At 53.6% G+C, this 18,007-nt stretch overlaps 1 protein-coding gene across 4 annotated transcripts; it reads right to left on the bottom strand.

Moving 5' to 3' along the window:
* Nucleotides 1-9,365: 9,365 nt before the first annotated feature.
* Dyrk1b (dual specificity tyrosine phosphorylation regulated kinase 1B) lies at nt 9,366-17,783 on the bottom strand. Of its 4 annotated transcripts, XM_046440162.2 has the most exons (12): nt 16,843-17,132; nt 15,458-15,621; nt 14,297-14,416; nt 14,018-14,206; nt 13,527-13,674; nt 12,369-12,655; nt 11,512-11,658; nt 11,281-11,421; nt 10,947-10,982; nt 10,667-10,862; nt 10,200-10,306; nt 9,366-10,105 (listed from the first exon to the last, which is right to left on the bottom strand). In XM_046440162.2, exons 1-12 carry the CDS (start codon nt 16,919-16,921, stop codon nt 9,734-9,736), a joined length of 1,986 nt encoding a protein of 661 aa, XP_046296118.1. In that variant the 5' UTR covers nt 16,922-17,132; the 3' UTR covers nt 9,366-9,733. The 4 variants fall into 4 exon arrangements, with proteins under 4 accessions (XP_046296118.1, XP_046296120.1, XP_046296117.1 ...); XM_046440164.2 differs by lacking the exon at nt 16,843-17,132 and adding an exon at nt 17,625-17,783 and having other exon boundaries at nt 10,667-10,982; XM_046440161.2 differs by having other exon boundaries at nt 10,667-10,982; nt 16,843-17,133.
* Between the last annotated feature and the right edge of the window lie 224 nt (nt 17,784-18,007).

Genomic DNA, 18,007 nt, shown 5'->3' with positions numbered 1-18,007 from the left:
GCAATGGCAGTCATTTTTAAAGCACGTGCCCCCCAGCTTAAGACAGCGGTGTCCTGAAGCAGATGCATCGCAAGTTCCTTAACAGACGTCACTGTCCTGACAGCCACTGGCACCGAGTAGACGAGAAGACCCCGCTAACCTTTAACCTTCTTTCAAGCAACTTGGTTGTTCCAAATGCTTGTGAGACACTGTGGAGACTCCTTACATAGGTCAGGTTGACAATGACTATAAAAATTAACGGCAGAAAATTCCTTCAGTCTATATGGCGACTGAGGGTACCTGCTATTTTATTTATTTTTTGTGGCACTGGGGTTGGAACCTGGGCCTTGCCCGTGCAGGACAAGTGCTCTGCGCTGACCACACCTCCGCCTGCCAAGGACACGCACAGTGCTCCTCTGCTCCTGTTCTGTTACGGAGCACAGAGAAACAGGCTTCCGTTCTCTTCCTGCAGTTGTGCAATTCTTTAAGTAATAAAAGTGATTCCTGAAAAGTATTTCTTCCTCTTAAGCTAAAACACAATGCAATTAATTTTCTTATTTAGTTAACTAGTGCCCACCCACAACGGGGTTAACTGGGAAGAAAAGTGACTGGGAGCCAGGAGCACGCGGAGGAGGCCAGAGGCAGGCAGGAGAGGATGGGGCTGGGTCAAGGCCAAGAAGTCGATGGGAGGAGGGAGGGAGAGTGTCCAGGAATCCTAGCGGACAGGCCACAGAGGCTGATGGGCCAGGATGGGGCTGGGGCTGGGGACTGGGAGGGAGGTGTCCAGGATGAGGCCCAGGCTTCTTCTGGGAGCCTGGAGAATGGAGGGGCCACCCTGAGACAGGGCTGAGAAGAGCAGCAGGTGAGAACTTAGGACGCGGTGCGCGTGGGGGTCCAAGGACCTCCAGGTTGCAGCGAGGTGGGCATCCACAAGGCCTCAAGATCCCCCAGTGTGGGGCTCAGAGAAGGTCAGGGCTAAGGACAGAGAGTGGGCGACATCACCACAGAGACAGGGAACAGAGCACAGAGGGAAAATGGCACAAAGGGGAGAGAGAACAGAGTCCCCACATACAAGAAATGGGCGAAAACGAAGAACTTTCAAAGATGCATAACACAGAAGCATCAGGCGACGAGAGTCACAGCCCACGGGGACAAGCCTTCAGAAGGCGGGCAGCGCCAACACTGCCAAGTTTTGCCAAGCTGACCAATAAGATGAGCACTCACAAGGGCCCAGCGAGCCAGGGCCAGGTTTCTCCTGTCGGGGGAAGTTACAGAGAAAGCGGGGTGGGGAGGGGTGGGGTGGAGCCCACGGCTGGACTGGAGCAGGATGAAGGCGACACCCCAGGGGCAACAAGCACACCCCACCTAGACCTCAGCTCCTGACGTCATTGTCCAAAAATGGAACCAGCGCCCCCCGGGCAAGGAGCTGAGTCTAGGGCTGGGACAGGGAAATCCAGCATGAGCCTGGGACACCTTGGAGGGCCAGAAAGTGAGGTGCTCAAGGGGGGGCTGGAGGAGGAGCAAAGAACACAGAAGCCAGCCTGAGAGGGCCCCGGTGACCAAAGTTAGAACAACTCAAATCAAAAAAAGCAATTGTAACAGTGCTGGGTTTTATCCAAGGAATAAAGGAAATATCCGTGAGTCCACACTATAAGTAAAACAGAGAAGGGCAGGTCTTCCACACAGGATTCCGAATGATCACTGGAAAAGAAAGAGGGAAATCCGAAACTGTTGTTAAGATGCCACCATAATACCGGCAGCTGGCAAGCTCCACCATGAGAGGCCAGAGGTGAAGGAGAAACAGGACACTGCACGGCTTCAAAGCATCTTCCCTGGATTTATCGGTTACTCTGTGCTGGGGTTTAGACAAGGTTTGAAGGTTCCTCTCAAAGGTTCACGTGCTGGAAGCTTGGTGACGTGGTGACGCGAGAGGCAGGGGAACACTGGCGAGGTGGAGCCTAGTGGGAGCTGGTTAGGTCACTGGGGCAACACCCTCAAAGTGATTAATGCAGTTCCCATGGGACCCTAGTTAGTTCCCATGGGACTGAGCCGGGCTTGGTGGTGCCTGCCTGTAATCCCAGCGGCTTGGGTGGCTGAGACTGGAGGATGGCGAGTTCAAAGCCAGGCTCAGCAAGGGTGAGATGCTAAGCCACTCAGTGAGACCCTGTCTCTAAATAAAATACAAAATAGGGCTGGGGATGTGGCTCAGTGGTTGAGGGACCCCAAGTTCAATCCCTGTATACCCCTGCCCCCGGCAAAAAAAAAAAAAAACCAAGACTGGCCCCTCCCCACTCTTTAGCTTCTTGTCTCACCATGTGATTTCCCTCATATAGGCTCCTGCCATGATGTCATTTACCATGAGGACCTTCCTAGAGGCTGAACAAATGGGGCCACACAAACCTGAACTTTCAGTCTCCAAAACTTGAACTAAACAAACCTGTTTTCTTCATACATTATCCAGCCTCAGGTATTTTGTTATAGCAGAGAAAAACAGACTAATATGTCATAGTAGTTTCAACATATGAAGACAAATTCTTTTGGTATTTTTCTCTCCAGGATAGGGGGCTTAATATTCCTTCCTTTGAGTGAGGCCTAGATTTAGTGACTTGCTTCTAACCAACAGAGGAAGCAAAAAAGAAAATAATAACGCTACAAATGAAAAACCTACAGATGCCATCTTAATGAAAGGATCAAGGTTAATGTCACCCTGGTGAGGAGTCATTCCAAAGCCTATAATCCCAACCTAAGGAATATATCACACAAACCCAGACGGAGGGATACTCAACAAAATACCTGACCAGTATTCCTCAAAACTGTCAAGATCATGAAAAACAAGGGAAGTCTGAGACACTGTCACAGACTGGAGGAGACCCAGGAGACACGACGAACAAATACAACCTGGCATTCTGATTGGATCCTGGAACAGAAAAAGAGCATTAGTGGAAAAGGGGGGACACGTGGATAAAGTCTGGAGTGTAAGAGAACACCGATCAAAGTCGACTTTTTAGCTTTGACAAATGGTACCACGATTATGTGAGCTGCTAACATTTGGAGAAGCTGCACGGGAAGTCTCTGCATTGGTTCTGCAACTTCTGTACAAATCTAAAATTATTAAATAAAAAAAAAGTTCAAAAAGTTTTAAGTCCACTAACTTGGCTACGAGTACATGTTAGTAGTGATGAGCAGAGTTCTAACTACCCTCTGAGTCCTGCAGACCCCACCTCGTGTGCACCCTGTTCCAGGAAGTCCTTCCTGACCTCAGGCTGGGTCAGGTGCTGCCTCTGGTCAGATGCACGCCCATCCTGGCCATGACCATCAGCTGGTGGGCTCATTTCTCCCACTGGACTGTGCTCGGTGAGGGCAGAGGCTGGCTCAGTCATCGCTGTGTCTTGCTCAAGTTCAAAGTTAAGGCGTGTCTCCTTGGCTACACTGGGAACCTCACAAATAGGCAGAGGCTATGCCTGGATTCTTCCAACCTGACACTTAACCCTTCTCAGCCCAGAGCCTGCCAGAGCCCACCTTTCCAGTATCCCCTCCATTTACTTAATCCAGACACACCTGAGGCCACACAAACGGCCCTTCCTGCCCACCTACCAAAACAGAGTCAAACCATGCCCCCTCTGCCACATACACTCAGGTGTCCATCAAAACGACATCTGTCAGAAACACACTGTAAGCAAACATCTGGGTGGCCTGCGCAGCCCAAAGCCCTCTAAGGCAGACAGCGCTGCAGCAGCCCTCCAACCAGGATGAACACCCTGACCCCCAGCAGCCAGCAGTCCAGTTCTGTCTGGGGACAGAAGAGGGAAGTAAGGGGCGCTGAGAAGGAAGGGTGCACAGAGTCAGGGCAAAAGCTCCCCCAGTCCAAGCCGCCTGCAATGGAGGAAGGCGCAGGAAGCAGCAGAGCAAGGAAAAGCAGAGGGCGCAGCGAGCAGCGGGCCTTCTGCACCCACTCGGGTCTTGAGGGCCTTGTCTGTCTGTCTGTCTGTTCGTCTGTCGTCGTCCACGACCCACCCACTGTGCACCCAACGTTCAAAACACACCCGGCCTCTGATGATGACTTGATGGGCCTGGGCCTGTCCACACCACTGTCCCCTCTCACTGAGATGCTGCAGCCACCTCCCCCGAAGCCTCCCAGCTCTCACACCTCATTTCCATCCGTGCCCCCGCCCTTAGTGATCCTGGCCTGGGCTTTCAGGCCACCAATATGGCAGCATTCCCAAATTTACATCCCCACCCTGACCTCACTCCTGAAGGCCAGCCTCTCGCCCCCTGCCTGTGCGCCATCTGTCTTCCTCAGACAGCTCACAGCACACCTCCTTCCTCTGCGCAGGCTGCTCCGACTCCCCCTTTTTAGCCCTACACCCACACCCCACATCTTGTTGATTTTCCCTACAAATTATACAAAAAAATCTGACCACCTCTTTTGCTCTCACCCTTGCCAAGTCCCCAGCATCTCTGGGCTGGATCCAGTGGCCTTCCCTGTGGAGTCTGGTGCCCACAGGACTAGATTCCAGACCTCAGGAATCCTTGCAGAACTTTAGACTGGATCATTTTAGCTGGAAGGGCTCCGACGGCCACTCAGCACCGAGGTGACGTCCTTACTGCCGCCATCAGGGCCTGGATGACCTCCACCCACCTTGCTCCTTCTGCTTCAACAACAACCACAACCACCACCACACCCGTGCCTTGGGGCCTTTGACCTGGACTGTCCCTTTTCCTCCTTGGTCAGGACCTGCACTCACATTTTACTCACAGACACCTTCAACACGGCCACCTATAACCCCCACACACACCCCCCGTCCCTCTCCCTCCAATCCTCGGCTTCCACAGCTCTTAGCAGCAGGATTTACTCATCACTCATCTTTCCAACAGGGTACAGGCTCAGAGGAGGCAGCCTTGCTACGAACACCAACGCGCAGAACAGCGCATGCGCCCGAGAGCTGGGGCGTGATCATGGGAGTGTGGCCCTGGGGGTCAGGCAGGACAGGTGGGCTCCACTTCAAACAGGCCTGATGATTAACCATCTACTGCATCCCTAAGGAGAAAGACCAGGAGGAGCCTCATGCCAACTGAGGTCGGATCTGGTACTCCGAGGAGATCAGCAAGTACTTCTGCCATTCTGCCTCTCTACCAGTCCTTCAAAAAACAAAACAAGACCCCCAGCCCAACAAGCTTGTCTTTATCTAACTGAATACCACTTTTATTTGGGGGAGAGGAGTACTGAGTATTTAATCCAGGGGTATTTTACCACATCCCCAGTCCTCTGTTTGAGATTTTGAGTCAGGGTCTTGTTAAGTTGCTTATACTAAGTTGCTGAGTCTGGTCTCAAATTTGAGATCCTCCTGTCTCAGCCTCCCGAGTCCCTGGGATTACAGGCATGTGCCACCATGCCTGGCTTGAATATCATTTATTTTTAATAACTGTGAAAATTTTAGTGCTGATGAACATGATGCTGATATTAGCTATCACATATGCAGGGCTTACTGTGGGAGAGATACTATGCTACTGCTTTATTAACTTTTCTATGTCTTCACTATTTCATCTATACAATGGGAATAATAATTAGCACCACTTAAGGTGACTGCAAGGATTCAGTCATAATAGTAAGATCTTGAAAAATATTAGTTTGTTTTAGTTAGCTACTGCTGTGTAACAAAGCCTCCTAAAACACAGTCATAAAATACCAACCATTTATTTGCTCATAATTCTGCAATTTAGGCAAGGGTCAGAGGGTGAGAGGACTCAGGATGGTTTGTCTCTAATGCAGATGGGGTCAGCTGGCAGCAGTTAAAAATCCAAGGCAGCATCACTCTCATTAGCTAAAATAGCCAGAGCAGCTAGAGGCTGCTGGACCTCTATAAAGATACAATCAGAGATATGGGAAAATGTGCTCTATATGTGTAAAGCGAATTGTAATGCATTCTGCTGTCATATATAACAAATCAGAATTAAAAAACAAAACAAAAAAAAGGCAGACAGCGCTGCAGGAGACCTCCAACCAGGGCTCTGAGAGTAAAAGCAGAAGGTACCAGGCCTCTTAAGGTTCAGGCCCCACATTTGGTAAGTGCCACTTTTCACTGCATTCTATTGATTCAAACAAATCATAAACCTGTCCAGATTCAAGGGAAGGAAGGAGACTCTGCTACTTCACAGGAGAAACAGCAAAGAATATGTGGTTGCATGCCAGGTACAGTGGCACATGCTGGGCACGGTGTCATACGCCTGTAATCTCAGCAGCTTGGGAGGCTAAGGCAGGAGGATCACAGTTCAAAGCCAGCCTCAGCAATGGTGAGGCACTAAGCAACTCTGTCTCTAAATAAAACACAAAATAGGGCTGGGGATGTGGCTCAGTGGAGTGCCCCTGACTTCAATCCCCAGTACCAAAAACAAAAACAAAAACAACCCAAACATAGCCTCTAGGTCCAAACATCACACACACTGTCCATGGAGTTAGTCAAACTCCTGCATAGCCTCAAACCTCTTCCTAGGATCCAGACCAGATTTTCTATCAGGGGCTCACAGCATTTCCTCTCCCTTTCTTTGTGAGATTACCATTTGAATCCTCATCCCTGAGACTGGGTTCTTTGGGGAAACTACTTTGTCCTCTGCTGTGTTCCCAATACTGAGCATAAAGCAGAGGCAAGATAAATGTCTGCTAAAAGTGTTGAGTCCTCAGAAAAGTTTAAGGCGAACCCTTTGAGTTGTGCAGGGATGGCCTCCAGATATTCTGATCCAGATCTACGCTCTGAAAATGGCTCAATCTGAGAAGTAGTTAGTGAGTCCTGCTGTGCCAAGTCACTCCTCTTGGGTTTGGAGATAAAGCATGAAAGAGATAATCAAAGCCTTGCCCTCATGAAGCTGATGGTATGGGGGGGGGTGTCAGTAAACAAGATAAATTGTACAGTGTGATAAACAGTGATATGATTAACATAAGGAAAAATGGATGTCAGTGGTATAATTTTTGAAGGATGGTCATGGAAGATCTCAAGAAGAAAGTATTATCTGAGTAAAAAACGAAAGGAGGTGAAGGAATGAGTATGGGAAATCTGGGACATGAGTCTTCCAGGCAAAGGGAACAGCAAGTGCAAAGATCCTGAGGCCAGTGTGGCTGGAGCAGAGTGAGTGATGATAGTCCACCATGTCAGAGAGATGATGAAGGTAGACTGTGCAGGGCCTTACAGGCCATGGAGAGGACTCTGGCTTTTACCATGGGTGAGATGGAGCCATGGAAGGGTTCTGAGTAGGGGAGGGACAGGACCAATGCAGATGTTCAGAGTCCCTTTGGACGTGTAAAAAACAGACTGAATAGGAGCAGGAAGACCATCAAGGTGCTACCACAGGAGTTCAATTTGATAAAGATGACTTTGGAGATACCTCCAGAAAAACAAGGAGGTATGAGGTAGGCAGTTGGTCAAGAGCTCAGGGGAGTGGTTCTGGGCTGGAAACAGAAATGTGAGACATACATTTCTGTGCCTGTCTCAAATTCTTCATGGATCTACATGATCTGGCCCCCTCTGATATCCCTAGGTTCATCTGGCACCTTAAAGTCAAGGGTTCTCTCTCTCACTCTCTCTCTCTCACACACACACACACACACACACACACACACTCACACACAACCTGACTCACTTCCTAGCTCTGTGATCTTGGACAAATTACTTAACTACCTCTATTTTCTGCACCTTTATTTGCAAAGGGGAGATGACAATAGCACCTGTCTCCAAATACTGTTAATTCCAAATATTTTTACTAAGTGAGTTGAGTATAGTTCAGTGGTAAAGCATTCCATTCCCAGTACTGGAGAGAGGAAAAATTAAGGAAAAATTTCATTGGGAATCTACAATCTGTTTCACGTGCTGGAGATACCCCTTCCCCAGCCCCTCTACCTCTTCCACAAACCTGCCAACTCAACCTTCTGGATTTCTCTCTACCTTTCTCCATCCTTCCCTCCCTATCATTGCCCCTGCTCTGATCCATCCAGGATCTCTCTTGCCTAGGAACCTGTTACAGAGACTGCCAGACCCCAGCCTCTTTCCTATCAATCTATTCCCAGATCGCAACAAAACTGAAGCATAATCCCTGCCCTCTAAAAATCCTGTAGTGACTTCTCCTTGTTCTCAGGACAAAGGCCAGCTCTCTAGATGGTCAAGAAAATGTCCCACGAGTTAATTCATTCAGAACTTTCAAAACGATCTCCACCAAAAACAGGTTCTTTCCAGGACTACCTTTGCGCATGCCATTCCAGGGGACTGCCCCCCAACACATCCTTCTGTCTGCAGGTCTTAGCTCCTACTCTCCCTGGAAGCGCCCCCTACCCTGCCTCCTCCCGGTTCTCACCGCGTTCCAGGCTGACTCCGTTACTGAACAGGCACAGGTCCGCAAGGATGTCCTGGCCTGTCTTCCGACAGGAGCATCCCGCAAGCCGCCTAGTCACAATAACCAGTGATGGCTCTCGTGACAGGGCCGCTTTAGGCCTCAGCGCCTACCTACTGTTCCAGAACCGCGAGCACATAACCTGCACGATGCGAAAAGGGACCCACCTTCCGCATGCCCGCCAGCCGCACACCTACGCAGTGAACTGCCCAAACGCCCCAATCACGGCTTCCTCCACCTCTACTGCCTGCCTCTACCAGGCGCCCGAACAACCCCGACTGCTGATTGGCTGCTTCAAGACCCGCCCCCACGCGGGAGCGGAGAATTCTGGTCTTCGTAGTTTCCCAACGAAAAATGGATAAAGAAACTACGTCCTAGAACTTCATTTCCCAGGAAACGCCACGCCCCAGTTGTACGAGAACGTACCCTTTGTGAACCAGGAAGTTCCTGATTGGCCAGTTGAGACAGTTTCCAAATTGCCAGGGAACAAGACCACTTACCTGGAACCCAGGGAATATCTTTTTGCCTGAGACTCTCAAAAATGCTTTGTTCGCAATGATTCCAAAGGGGGAAACCAGACATGGACGGGATGAAGTCTGTACCTATTGCCTGCCTGTACCTCAGGTGGCACTAACAGGGCCTGCTAAGTGCACCCAGCATGTACCGATGGCTGCCCAGCATAAGGAGACCCGCCTGTATATTCTGTGGCTTATGAGAGCATAACATGGTATTTTCCAGACAGAAGAGAAGGGGGCCTTTACCTTTCAGGGCCTTAGTTTGCCCTGGAAAAGGCAAATGTGGGATAGGATCCTATCCAGATTTGTCTAGGATTCCAAAGCCCCAGAACTTCTGCAGCCCCAAGACTGAACCAACATCCCTAATGTCTCCAGAAGGGATGTATCCACACCACAAAGCTCTTCTGGCACCCCCCCTCCCAAAACTCCCTTCCCCACCATGCCTCTAAGGGCCAGATGAGGGGAACCAAGGCCCTGCAAACGCTCAGGCAGGCATGTGAGAAAGCTCTTTACTGGGGGGTACAGCAAGGAGGAGCAAGGCCATCTCCCCCTACCTGCCCCCACCCCCTCCTAGGGCCCTGGGATGAGGGGGGGGTCTCCCCTCCACCGGACCACCACTGTCTTTGGTACAATAAATAGAAAACAAGGGGGGATAGGGGGTCAAGGGTCCAGTCCTCAGTGGGGAGAGTGTGGCCAACCCCCTCTCCTTGACCCCCTGCCCCAGGCCCCAATCAGTGCAGGCCTCACCCACCCCAGCTGGGTAGCAGCAATTCCAGTCAAGGGGAGAGATGAGGATGGGAGCCCAGGGCCCCCAGATGGGGGGAGGGTATGGCTTCAGGAGGGGCCCCAGGGAGAGGGCAGGGTCATGAGCTGGCTGCTGTACTCTGGGGTACACCACGAAGGCCTAGGCGAGGCCCCAGAGTGGCAGGGTCATCAGGGGGTGGGAGAGGTGGACGACCTCCTGTCATCCGAGTCCGGAGGGCTGAGGCAGCCGGGTGCTGGGGGGCAGGCGCTGGGTGAGGTGGGGAGCAGTCTGGAGGGCCGCCCACCAGGCTCACATCCATCAGCTCCGGGGGTGGTGGCGAAGTTGGTGATGGGGGACGGCCAAGGCATCGGGGTTGAGGGGGTAACTGGGCCCCTGTCCCCGGCAGTGACGAGGCAGAGGTAGGGGCTTGATGTGTCTTGTGGGGCACATCACCCCCCGCCCAAGGGCGCAGCGGCTGGGAGGGTGGGACCTAAAAAACCAAAGCATCAGTTGGTGAGACAGACCTGGGTCTGAAAGTCTAGGCGTCCCATCACCCACCTTCAAAGCCCTCAAAGCCCCAGTACCTGGGGGCTGTTCATCTCACAGTCAGTGATGGGGGGCCCAGGGCCCCCACAGTATCTGTTGCTGTAGCGATAGGTCCGGTTGTCACTGGAGGAGCCACTGGAGCCTCCTAGAAGTGCCAGGGAGGAGAGGCCACAGGTGAGGAGAGAGGTAGCTGGTTTGGGGGTTGCTAAGTCTGTTTCACGGCCTAGGCCCAGATTTGTACTCATCTGCCAGAACTCATCTGAAGGATCCAGTTTTGCGATTTGGGGTCAGAATTTTGTTTTGGGCATTAAGAGTCCAAACAGTTTTAGGGATGTGAGCCCAGGCCCAGCTTCAGGAGTCATGTCAGGGCCACATGGGGCTTGCTTACCCCATCTTATTTTGGAAAATCAGGCTGTTTCAAAGGCCCACTGACAGGGTCACCCAGGCCAGGGCAAACCAGAGCTGACCCCACCCTGCTGTTCCCTTCTGGGCACTGGGCACCCACCAGAGCTGGAGATGGAGCTGGCGGTGCTAGAGGAGGGGCACGTGTCGAGAGGTGCGGGCGAGGTGGAGGCACTGCTGCCTGCCGGGCCCGTGTTGGTGGCCTCGTCGGCCGTACGGCGGAAGAAACCATGCTGCAGAGCCCCCAACGGGCTGATGCGGGCGGCGGGCTCATACTCCAGCATGCGCAGCACCAGGTCCTGGAAGCGGAGGTAGTCGGCGGGGCTGTGGCCCGGCTCCCCCGCCCGCCGGCCCCCGGGCCCGCCCGTCTGCACGCCCAGCACCTCCTGCAGCCGCCGCGTCCCGGGGCCCTGGTAATCCTGGCAGGGAGGGGGTGGGAGGGGGGGCAAGAGAGTGGCCGTCAGTGGGCAGGAGGGGCAGGGAGACACACACGGGGAAACAGAGGCACAAGAGAGAAAGTGGAAAGAGAGAAGCTAGAGTTGCGGGGTAGGAAGGAGAGACGGGGTGGGCAGGGGAGGAAGGAAAGGGTAAACAAGGCGGAAAGGAAGAAAGGGGGAGACACTGGGAGGGAAAACAAGGAGGGAGAGAGGGAGCCCCAAGTGTGAGAGAGTGAGGGGCCACCGGGGTGGGAGGAGTGGCGCGGGGCAGGAGCCGCACCTTCCTGAGTTCCTTTGTCCTTCGCAGAGTCCAGCCACCCCCAGGCAGCCGCTCAAAGTATTTGCGAGCCTTGGGCGCCTGCTCCAGCATGGGGGCCGGTGGGATGCCCAGCACCTCCACAATGCGGCTCATCTGGTCCACCTGTGGGCGGGCGGTGGTCAGGGGTACCAGGCCAGCCAGGCTCCACCCTTCCACCTCCAGTACAGCCCTTCCTGGGGGGCGGGGGCGCACCTCATTGGAGCCGCTGAAGAGGGGTTCTCCCGTGTGCATCTCCACAAGGATGCAGCCCAGGGACCACATGTCAATGGCCAGGTCGTAGGGCGTGCCCAGGAGTACCTCTGGTGAGCGATAGAAGCGGCTCTGGATATACTGGTAGATCTGGGGGAGGGAAATAGTCAGGAGTCCCAGCCTCCCTTACTGATGCCACTGGCACCCACAAAGCTAAGAGGACCCAACTGGGAACGGAGGCTTCAAATCCTGACATTCTTGGCAACCACTTTCCAGAAACCACAATCTCTGCTCACCTGATTTAACCCTATTCTCTGTCCCAAGTCCTTGCCCCTTCTTCGTGACCAGAGGCTGGCAGTATCCAAAGCCCTAAGTTAGGGTACTGGAGCCACATCCCCAGCCCTTTCTATTTTTTGAGACAGGGTCTCGCTAAGTTGTTTAGAGCCTCACTAAACTGCTGTAGCTGGCCCTGAACTTGTTATCCTCCTGCCTCAGTCTACTGTGTTACTAGGATTACAGGGGTATGACATGGTGCTCGATTCTTAAGTAACCTTAGTGAAGGGCCCTTCCATCCCAATTGAGTAAACGACTTGGCAAAGCAACACCCCAGGCTCCAAACCAACCAACTTCACCGGCTGCCTCTGGCTACATGAGAAATGACCCTTTCCCTTCCTAGTGGACAGTGTATCTGTGGACCTCTCTTCTACTTCCAGCCAGCAGGGGCCCTCTAGGACAGCACCAGCTGAAATCCCCACCTCCAGCGCAATCCCTCAGGTGTAGTCTCTGCAGTCCTGGGCTAGCCCCGCCTCACCGGCCCCACCCACCCTGCTAGCCCCGCCCCTGGACAGTTTGAGCCGCACCCGCTGGCCAAGCTGGCAGGAGCTGCCGAAATCCACAATCTTGATAGCACTGCGCTTGGGGTTGCAGAGTAGGATGTTCTCTGGCTTGAGGTCGCAGTGAATGATGCTAAGCTCCGGCGTAGCCAGGAAGAGCAGCGCCGTGCAGAGCTGCTGCGCTAGTTTCCGGGTCAGATTCAGTGAGACGCCTCGGAAGTGTGTGTTGCGCAGGAGGTCGTACAGGTTGTAGGACAGCAGCTCGAACACCAGGCACAGGTGGTTGCGGAACATGAAGTGCCGCTTCAGGTGGACTGTGAGGGAGGTGAAAGAGGCAGTAACAGAGAAGACACAGGTTCAGAGAGGGCCAAAGGTAGACCAGGGTCACACAGCAATGAGTACCTCAGCTTCCTAAGCACTGGCTAAATTGTTGGGTGCCCATGGATACCTCCCATCAGTCAAGATGTTTCTATATGGTGTGTAACTTGAGTCACACAGGAAGTTCTCTTTTCAAGTTTCTGTCAAACCTTCTGATTAAACCAAATAAAAGGTTTCTGTTAGTTCCTAATATAATTCTACACTTCCTCATTTGATTTTATAGATAGCATTGTTTTCATTGTAGTTATATCTATTTTTGTGGCAAGAAACACTGGTTTTCCTTTTGTAGGAAGACTGTAAATTTTCCTTTCAAGAAAAACAGTCAATCCCCTTGCTAATTCTAAGAGGAATCAGTGGCAGAAAAGAAAGAAAAAAAAGAAAAAACAAAGACTGGCATAGATGTTGATAGTCAAGGCTCTGGAGCCTTATCAAAATATAGCTCTGCTGAATACAAGCTGTCACCTCATGCAAGTGACAACATGGAATGCCTGGGTTCCTTATCTCCAACATGTGGCAACAGTGCCCTGTCCTTCATGGGGCTGTGGTGAGGTCATTTATGTAAAGTGCTTATCACAAAGCCTGGCGCTTAATGAGTACTCGATAAACCCTGACCACGGTTATCAAGTGAAGGGGCAAAAGTTATAAAAGCAACAGGAGACTCCATAAAGCTGAGAGGTACAGACCAGGTGCTGCCCTAAAAACAGCAGGTAACCTCCTGTGTGTGTGTGGGGGGGGCAGGTAACCCCTCCCTATCCCAGGGTGCACCCTCTGCCAGGTACCCATGGCCCAGTCAGTCCCAGGCCTCACCTATGTAGTACTTCATCTCTGTGTCATGCTGGTTCATCAGCTCCAACAGTCGAAGCTCAATCTGGGCCTGGTTCAGGAAGGCCTTTTTGTTCTTGATGATCTTGATGGCCACCAGCTCCTGAGTCTGATGATCATAAGCTTTCACCACCTGTCAGGCAGGGCATGTGACCAAGTGAGGCGGGGGTGGGACAGAGCCAGGCATTGCTCTTCCCTTCCAGCCAGAAGACCCAGCAATCACAGGATTACTACTACTACTTCAAAACTGAGTGCTCACCATCAGCTGAGCAGTGATATGAACATGGACATAAACTGTCTTCTGTGGAGTCTTATTATTTGTATTTTTACAAATAAGTAAACGGGGAACATTGAAACCTAGTGACTGGACAGGAGTGAGTGACCCAGCACAGGACTTGAAGTACTGGATGTCTGGGTCAATGTCAGTGGGTGCCTGTGCCCCCCAATCCCTGGACAGCATGGAACTTGTCTTGTACCTGGCCAAAGGAGCCTTTGCCAATGAGAGAGTCAATCTCATAGCGTTCCAGCCAGCGCTCGCCACTGCGCACAATATAGTCATGGTTGTCGTCGTCATAACCATGGTTCAAGACCTTCTTCTCCTTCTTGGTGCTCGAGTCCTGGGGTGGCGCCTGCTGGGCCCGCCGCTTCTTCTTGGCATAGTACACCTGCCCAGCCAGCCAGAAAAAGAGAACTGTGAGCCTGAAACAGCCGAGACCCCCCAGCACTCAGCCCAGGAACGTCCAGCACCTGCCCACCTCATTAATGTGCTTGTAGGTCTTGATGAGGTCCACAGAGAGCTTGCGCAGCGGGGCTGAGGTTGCGTCCCGGAAGGCCAGGGGCAGCCTCCGAGGCAGTAGCCGCACATCAGGCAATACCTGTGGGGCAGCGTGAGGAGAGGACAGTGAGGACAGGCCTTTGCCTTAGAACTCCTGGAGAGAAGAACTAAATGGGCGGCTGGCTCATCATGGTCACACACACATATTTAACTGGTCCTTGTCTAGCTCCCCCACTAGAATATAAACTTGTCTTGTCCTTGCTGACTCTCCAGTGCCTTGAGCAGGGACCAGCACATGATGAATGCTGGCTAGAAATCTGTCCTGTGAATAAAGGAGTGAATGGTTTACCCCTGACCTTTCCCCCAGACCCTGGGTCAGTTCTTTCACTCTTTTCTGAACCTCAGTGGGAGGGCTCATACAGAATACCTGGGCTCTGCCCCTCAAACATTCCACCTGAGATCACCTCTTCAAGGATTCCTGCCTCTGAAGTCCTCCCAAATCCATTCACTGTCAACCCCTGGGGCCTTCCCAACCCTCACCCCACGTGCTTGCTTTGGCAGCACATATGCCAACCCTCATTCCCAGGGAGCATCTCTGCCTGCTTCCTTCACTGCAAGGTTCTTGGATCGGGACCTGGCCCCCTGCTCCACCCTTGCTTCTAGTTCTACATTTCAGAGCCTTACCTACTGCCTCTGGAAATCTGCACACCACTCTGGCCCTGTATATAGCCCAAGACCCTTCAGGCTCAGCCCCTTTCCCCACTGACCCCTCCAGGTCTTTTACTCTGGACTTTCTTTTCTCACTTTCTGTCTGCTGTGTGCCTGGCACTGTCCTTAGCACTTTCCCTGTGTGTTGTGTCAGCTTGTTTAACCCTAGCAATAACCCTGCAAGGGAGGCATTGTCATTGGCTCAATTTTACTCAACAGAAAGCTGATGTGTGGGGGACCTAATGCAGCCAACATGTCAGGATTTGAACTCAAGCTCCCCAAAGTAATTGCCTGAAACTATTCTACTTCCATGGGTCTCACAATGTCCCCTGGAGACTATCCTGCACAACGGCATCATCTTTTGACCCTCAGACCCTTCTATTCCCAGCTTCCCTCTACCTCCTGGCAGATGAGGAGCCAGCTGAATGCCTACCTGTGTGTGCTCCTGGGGCCCCGGGAAGCCAGAGAAGGGACCATGGCCTGGTGGGACGGCCATGGTGGGCTCAGAGGGCCACAGGGGTGCGAGGCCTGGAGCGGGAGCCCGGCCGGGGGGCGCCTTCTCGCATCCTGCACCTCGGCTGCCACCGCCGCTGAGACCTGAGAGCAGGCGGAGGTGGGAAAACAACATGGAACGTGGGGATATGTGGGACAGTGCCAGGCAGGGAAGAGGTGGGCACGAGAGAGAAGGCAGGGCACGAGGGAGGGAGAAAAAGAGTGCAATAGAGCAACAGGTAGCAGTACAGAGGGGACAGAGAGCACGTGAGTGGGAGAGGGTGGCACAGCAGAGTCCCACAGCAAATGATAATAAAATAAGTAAATGAGGCAGCACAAAGAATACATAAAAGGGATGATTGGGAGCCGGACAATGTGGGAGGAGGTGGATATGGACAGTGACAGGAAAGGAGGACAGAAAGACACCAGTAATTGGGGGAGGAAAAGAGAAGACAGAAACCAGGGGCACTCTGGGGAGAACTCTTTCTTTCTTCCCTTTTCTACTCATGGCTCTCCCCAGGGCCCCACATACAAGACTTCACCCTCAAATAGACTTTCCTGAACACCAGGATGCTCCAGTGCCACAGTAAGGACCCTCCACTTTAAGTAGACCCTTCCCAGTAGGATCCCCCCAAGCCACAGCAAGAGTCCTCTGCAGGCCCCTAAAACCATATCAGGATCCTCAGGGACCTCCAGGCCACAAGGAGGTCTGAGAAACCCTATGACAGAGTCTTCAACTACCAGGGTATTCCTTTCCCAGGGCACCCTCTCCATATCATGCCAAGACCTTTTGCCTATATTAGGTCCTCCCAAACCAGGAACCATCCCTCCAGGGAGTCTCCCTATGCCATATTTTAGTTTCTCTGGGCCCCACGAGAGATCTACCCCATATTACTTTAAGACCCCCTCCCAGGCAAGGCCAACTCCTCCACCTCACGGGCTTATGGGGGAGGCGTGTTTTCCTGCAGTTTGAAACTATTATCCTTTTCTCCCCTATACTGGATCTTTGCCCCCACTCAATTACCCAATATGCCTACCAGAGCTCTTTCTCCAGTCACCCCTCTACACCAGGTCATTCTACAACGGTGTCTATTCCTAGAAGGGCCCTATAGCCAAATCCCCAAATATCACCTAGGATTCTCTCTTCCCAGTGTCTGCCACGACAAAATCCTCTTCCTACGGAACTCTCTCCACACCAAATCCTATCTGTCCCATGCCTTGCCACTCCAGGACCCCTTCCTCTCTTGGAGCTTGCACCACAAACAACCTCTTCCCAGGGCCCCCCCCCCCACATTAGGACCAAATCTCCCAGCCCCCACCCCCTACCCGGGTCAGGGCTGGCGCGGGGCCCACGGGGGGCTGGGGCGCGCTGGGGCCCCCAGTGGGGTGGGCGAGCGGCCAGCATGGCGGTGGTGATAGCAGCGGTGAGAAGGTGGCCGCCTGTCCCCGGCCCGGCCGGCCCTGCAAGCCCCGCGGCGGTGAGGGCAAGCGGGACAGGCTGCCCCGTGGGTGACAACAGCAGCCGCCGCCGCGGGCGGGGAGAGGGGGGGACGAGGGTCAGCCCGGGGCACGCGGGGGAAGGGGAGAGCAGGTGGACGGGGGAGGGGAGGGTTAACCCTCGCCCCACCGGCCCCGCCCCGCCCCGCGGCCACCTGCCCCCGGGGACCCTGGTGTCCCGCCCTCCACCCAGGAGGCCCGCCCCGGCCCGCTGAGACCCGGCGGGCGGGGCCAGAGTTTGGCAATCCGCACCTCCCATGGCAACAACCGTGCCATTGGTCGTCGCTGCCAAGAGCTGAGCCAATCACAGACCAGGGCAGCTGTTGCTAGGCGACGACGAAGCGGCCGGCGGAGCCGAGCCCAAACAAAGGGCGGGAGTGGGGCCCGGCAGCCCCCTCCCAGCCTCCCTCTCAAGAAGGCTCCCTCGGGCTCGGCCCCTTCCAGGAATCCGACTATGAATAGCTAGGCACGGCTCGCACCTGCCCGATGCCCCCCTCCTCTCCTCCCTAGGCCTCGTGCTAAGTCTCGCGGCGACGCAGGCAGGGCGGATCCCGCCCTGCCCTCCTTCCCGCAAGCGCGTGCCGCCCCGCCCGTTGCCGCGTCGTCGTTACCTGAGGGCGCGGGTAAGGGGACTCAAACTGCTCGGGGAGCCCGAGCTCAGACCTGCCCACTGGCTGAGGGTATCCGGCGGACGCAGCAAGCCAGGGCCCCGATTACCCAGTAATGCAACCAGCAAAATGGCGACCACAACAAACCGACCCCCCCCCCGCCTCAGGCTCCGCCCCATCTCATCCACTCCCCTCACGTGACATAGGGTAACACTCTACGCCTGCGCTCTGCGGCGCTTACTGGCACACATGCGCAGTGAGCTGCCAATAACCGAAATCTGGGTTAGGATGGCTGCGCAAGAATCTGCTACAAGAGGAGCAAGGGCTGTGACAGGATGCGATTCCAACCCCCACCAAGAAAAGTTGACTGAGGGCACATGGATCCT

The sequence above is a fragment of the Marmota monax genome, unplaced genomic scaffold (genome assembly GCF_021218885.2).
Source record: "Marmota monax isolate L192 unplaced genomic scaffold, Marmota_monax_Labrador192_F-V1.1 WCK01_AAM20220418_F8-fsc00228, whole genome shotgun sequence".
In the NCBI taxonomy this organism is placed as follows: Eukaryota; Metazoa; Chordata; class Mammalia; order Rodentia; family Sciuridae; genus Marmota; species Marmota monax.
This window is presented reverse-complemented; position numbering and strand designations above follow the sequence as displayed.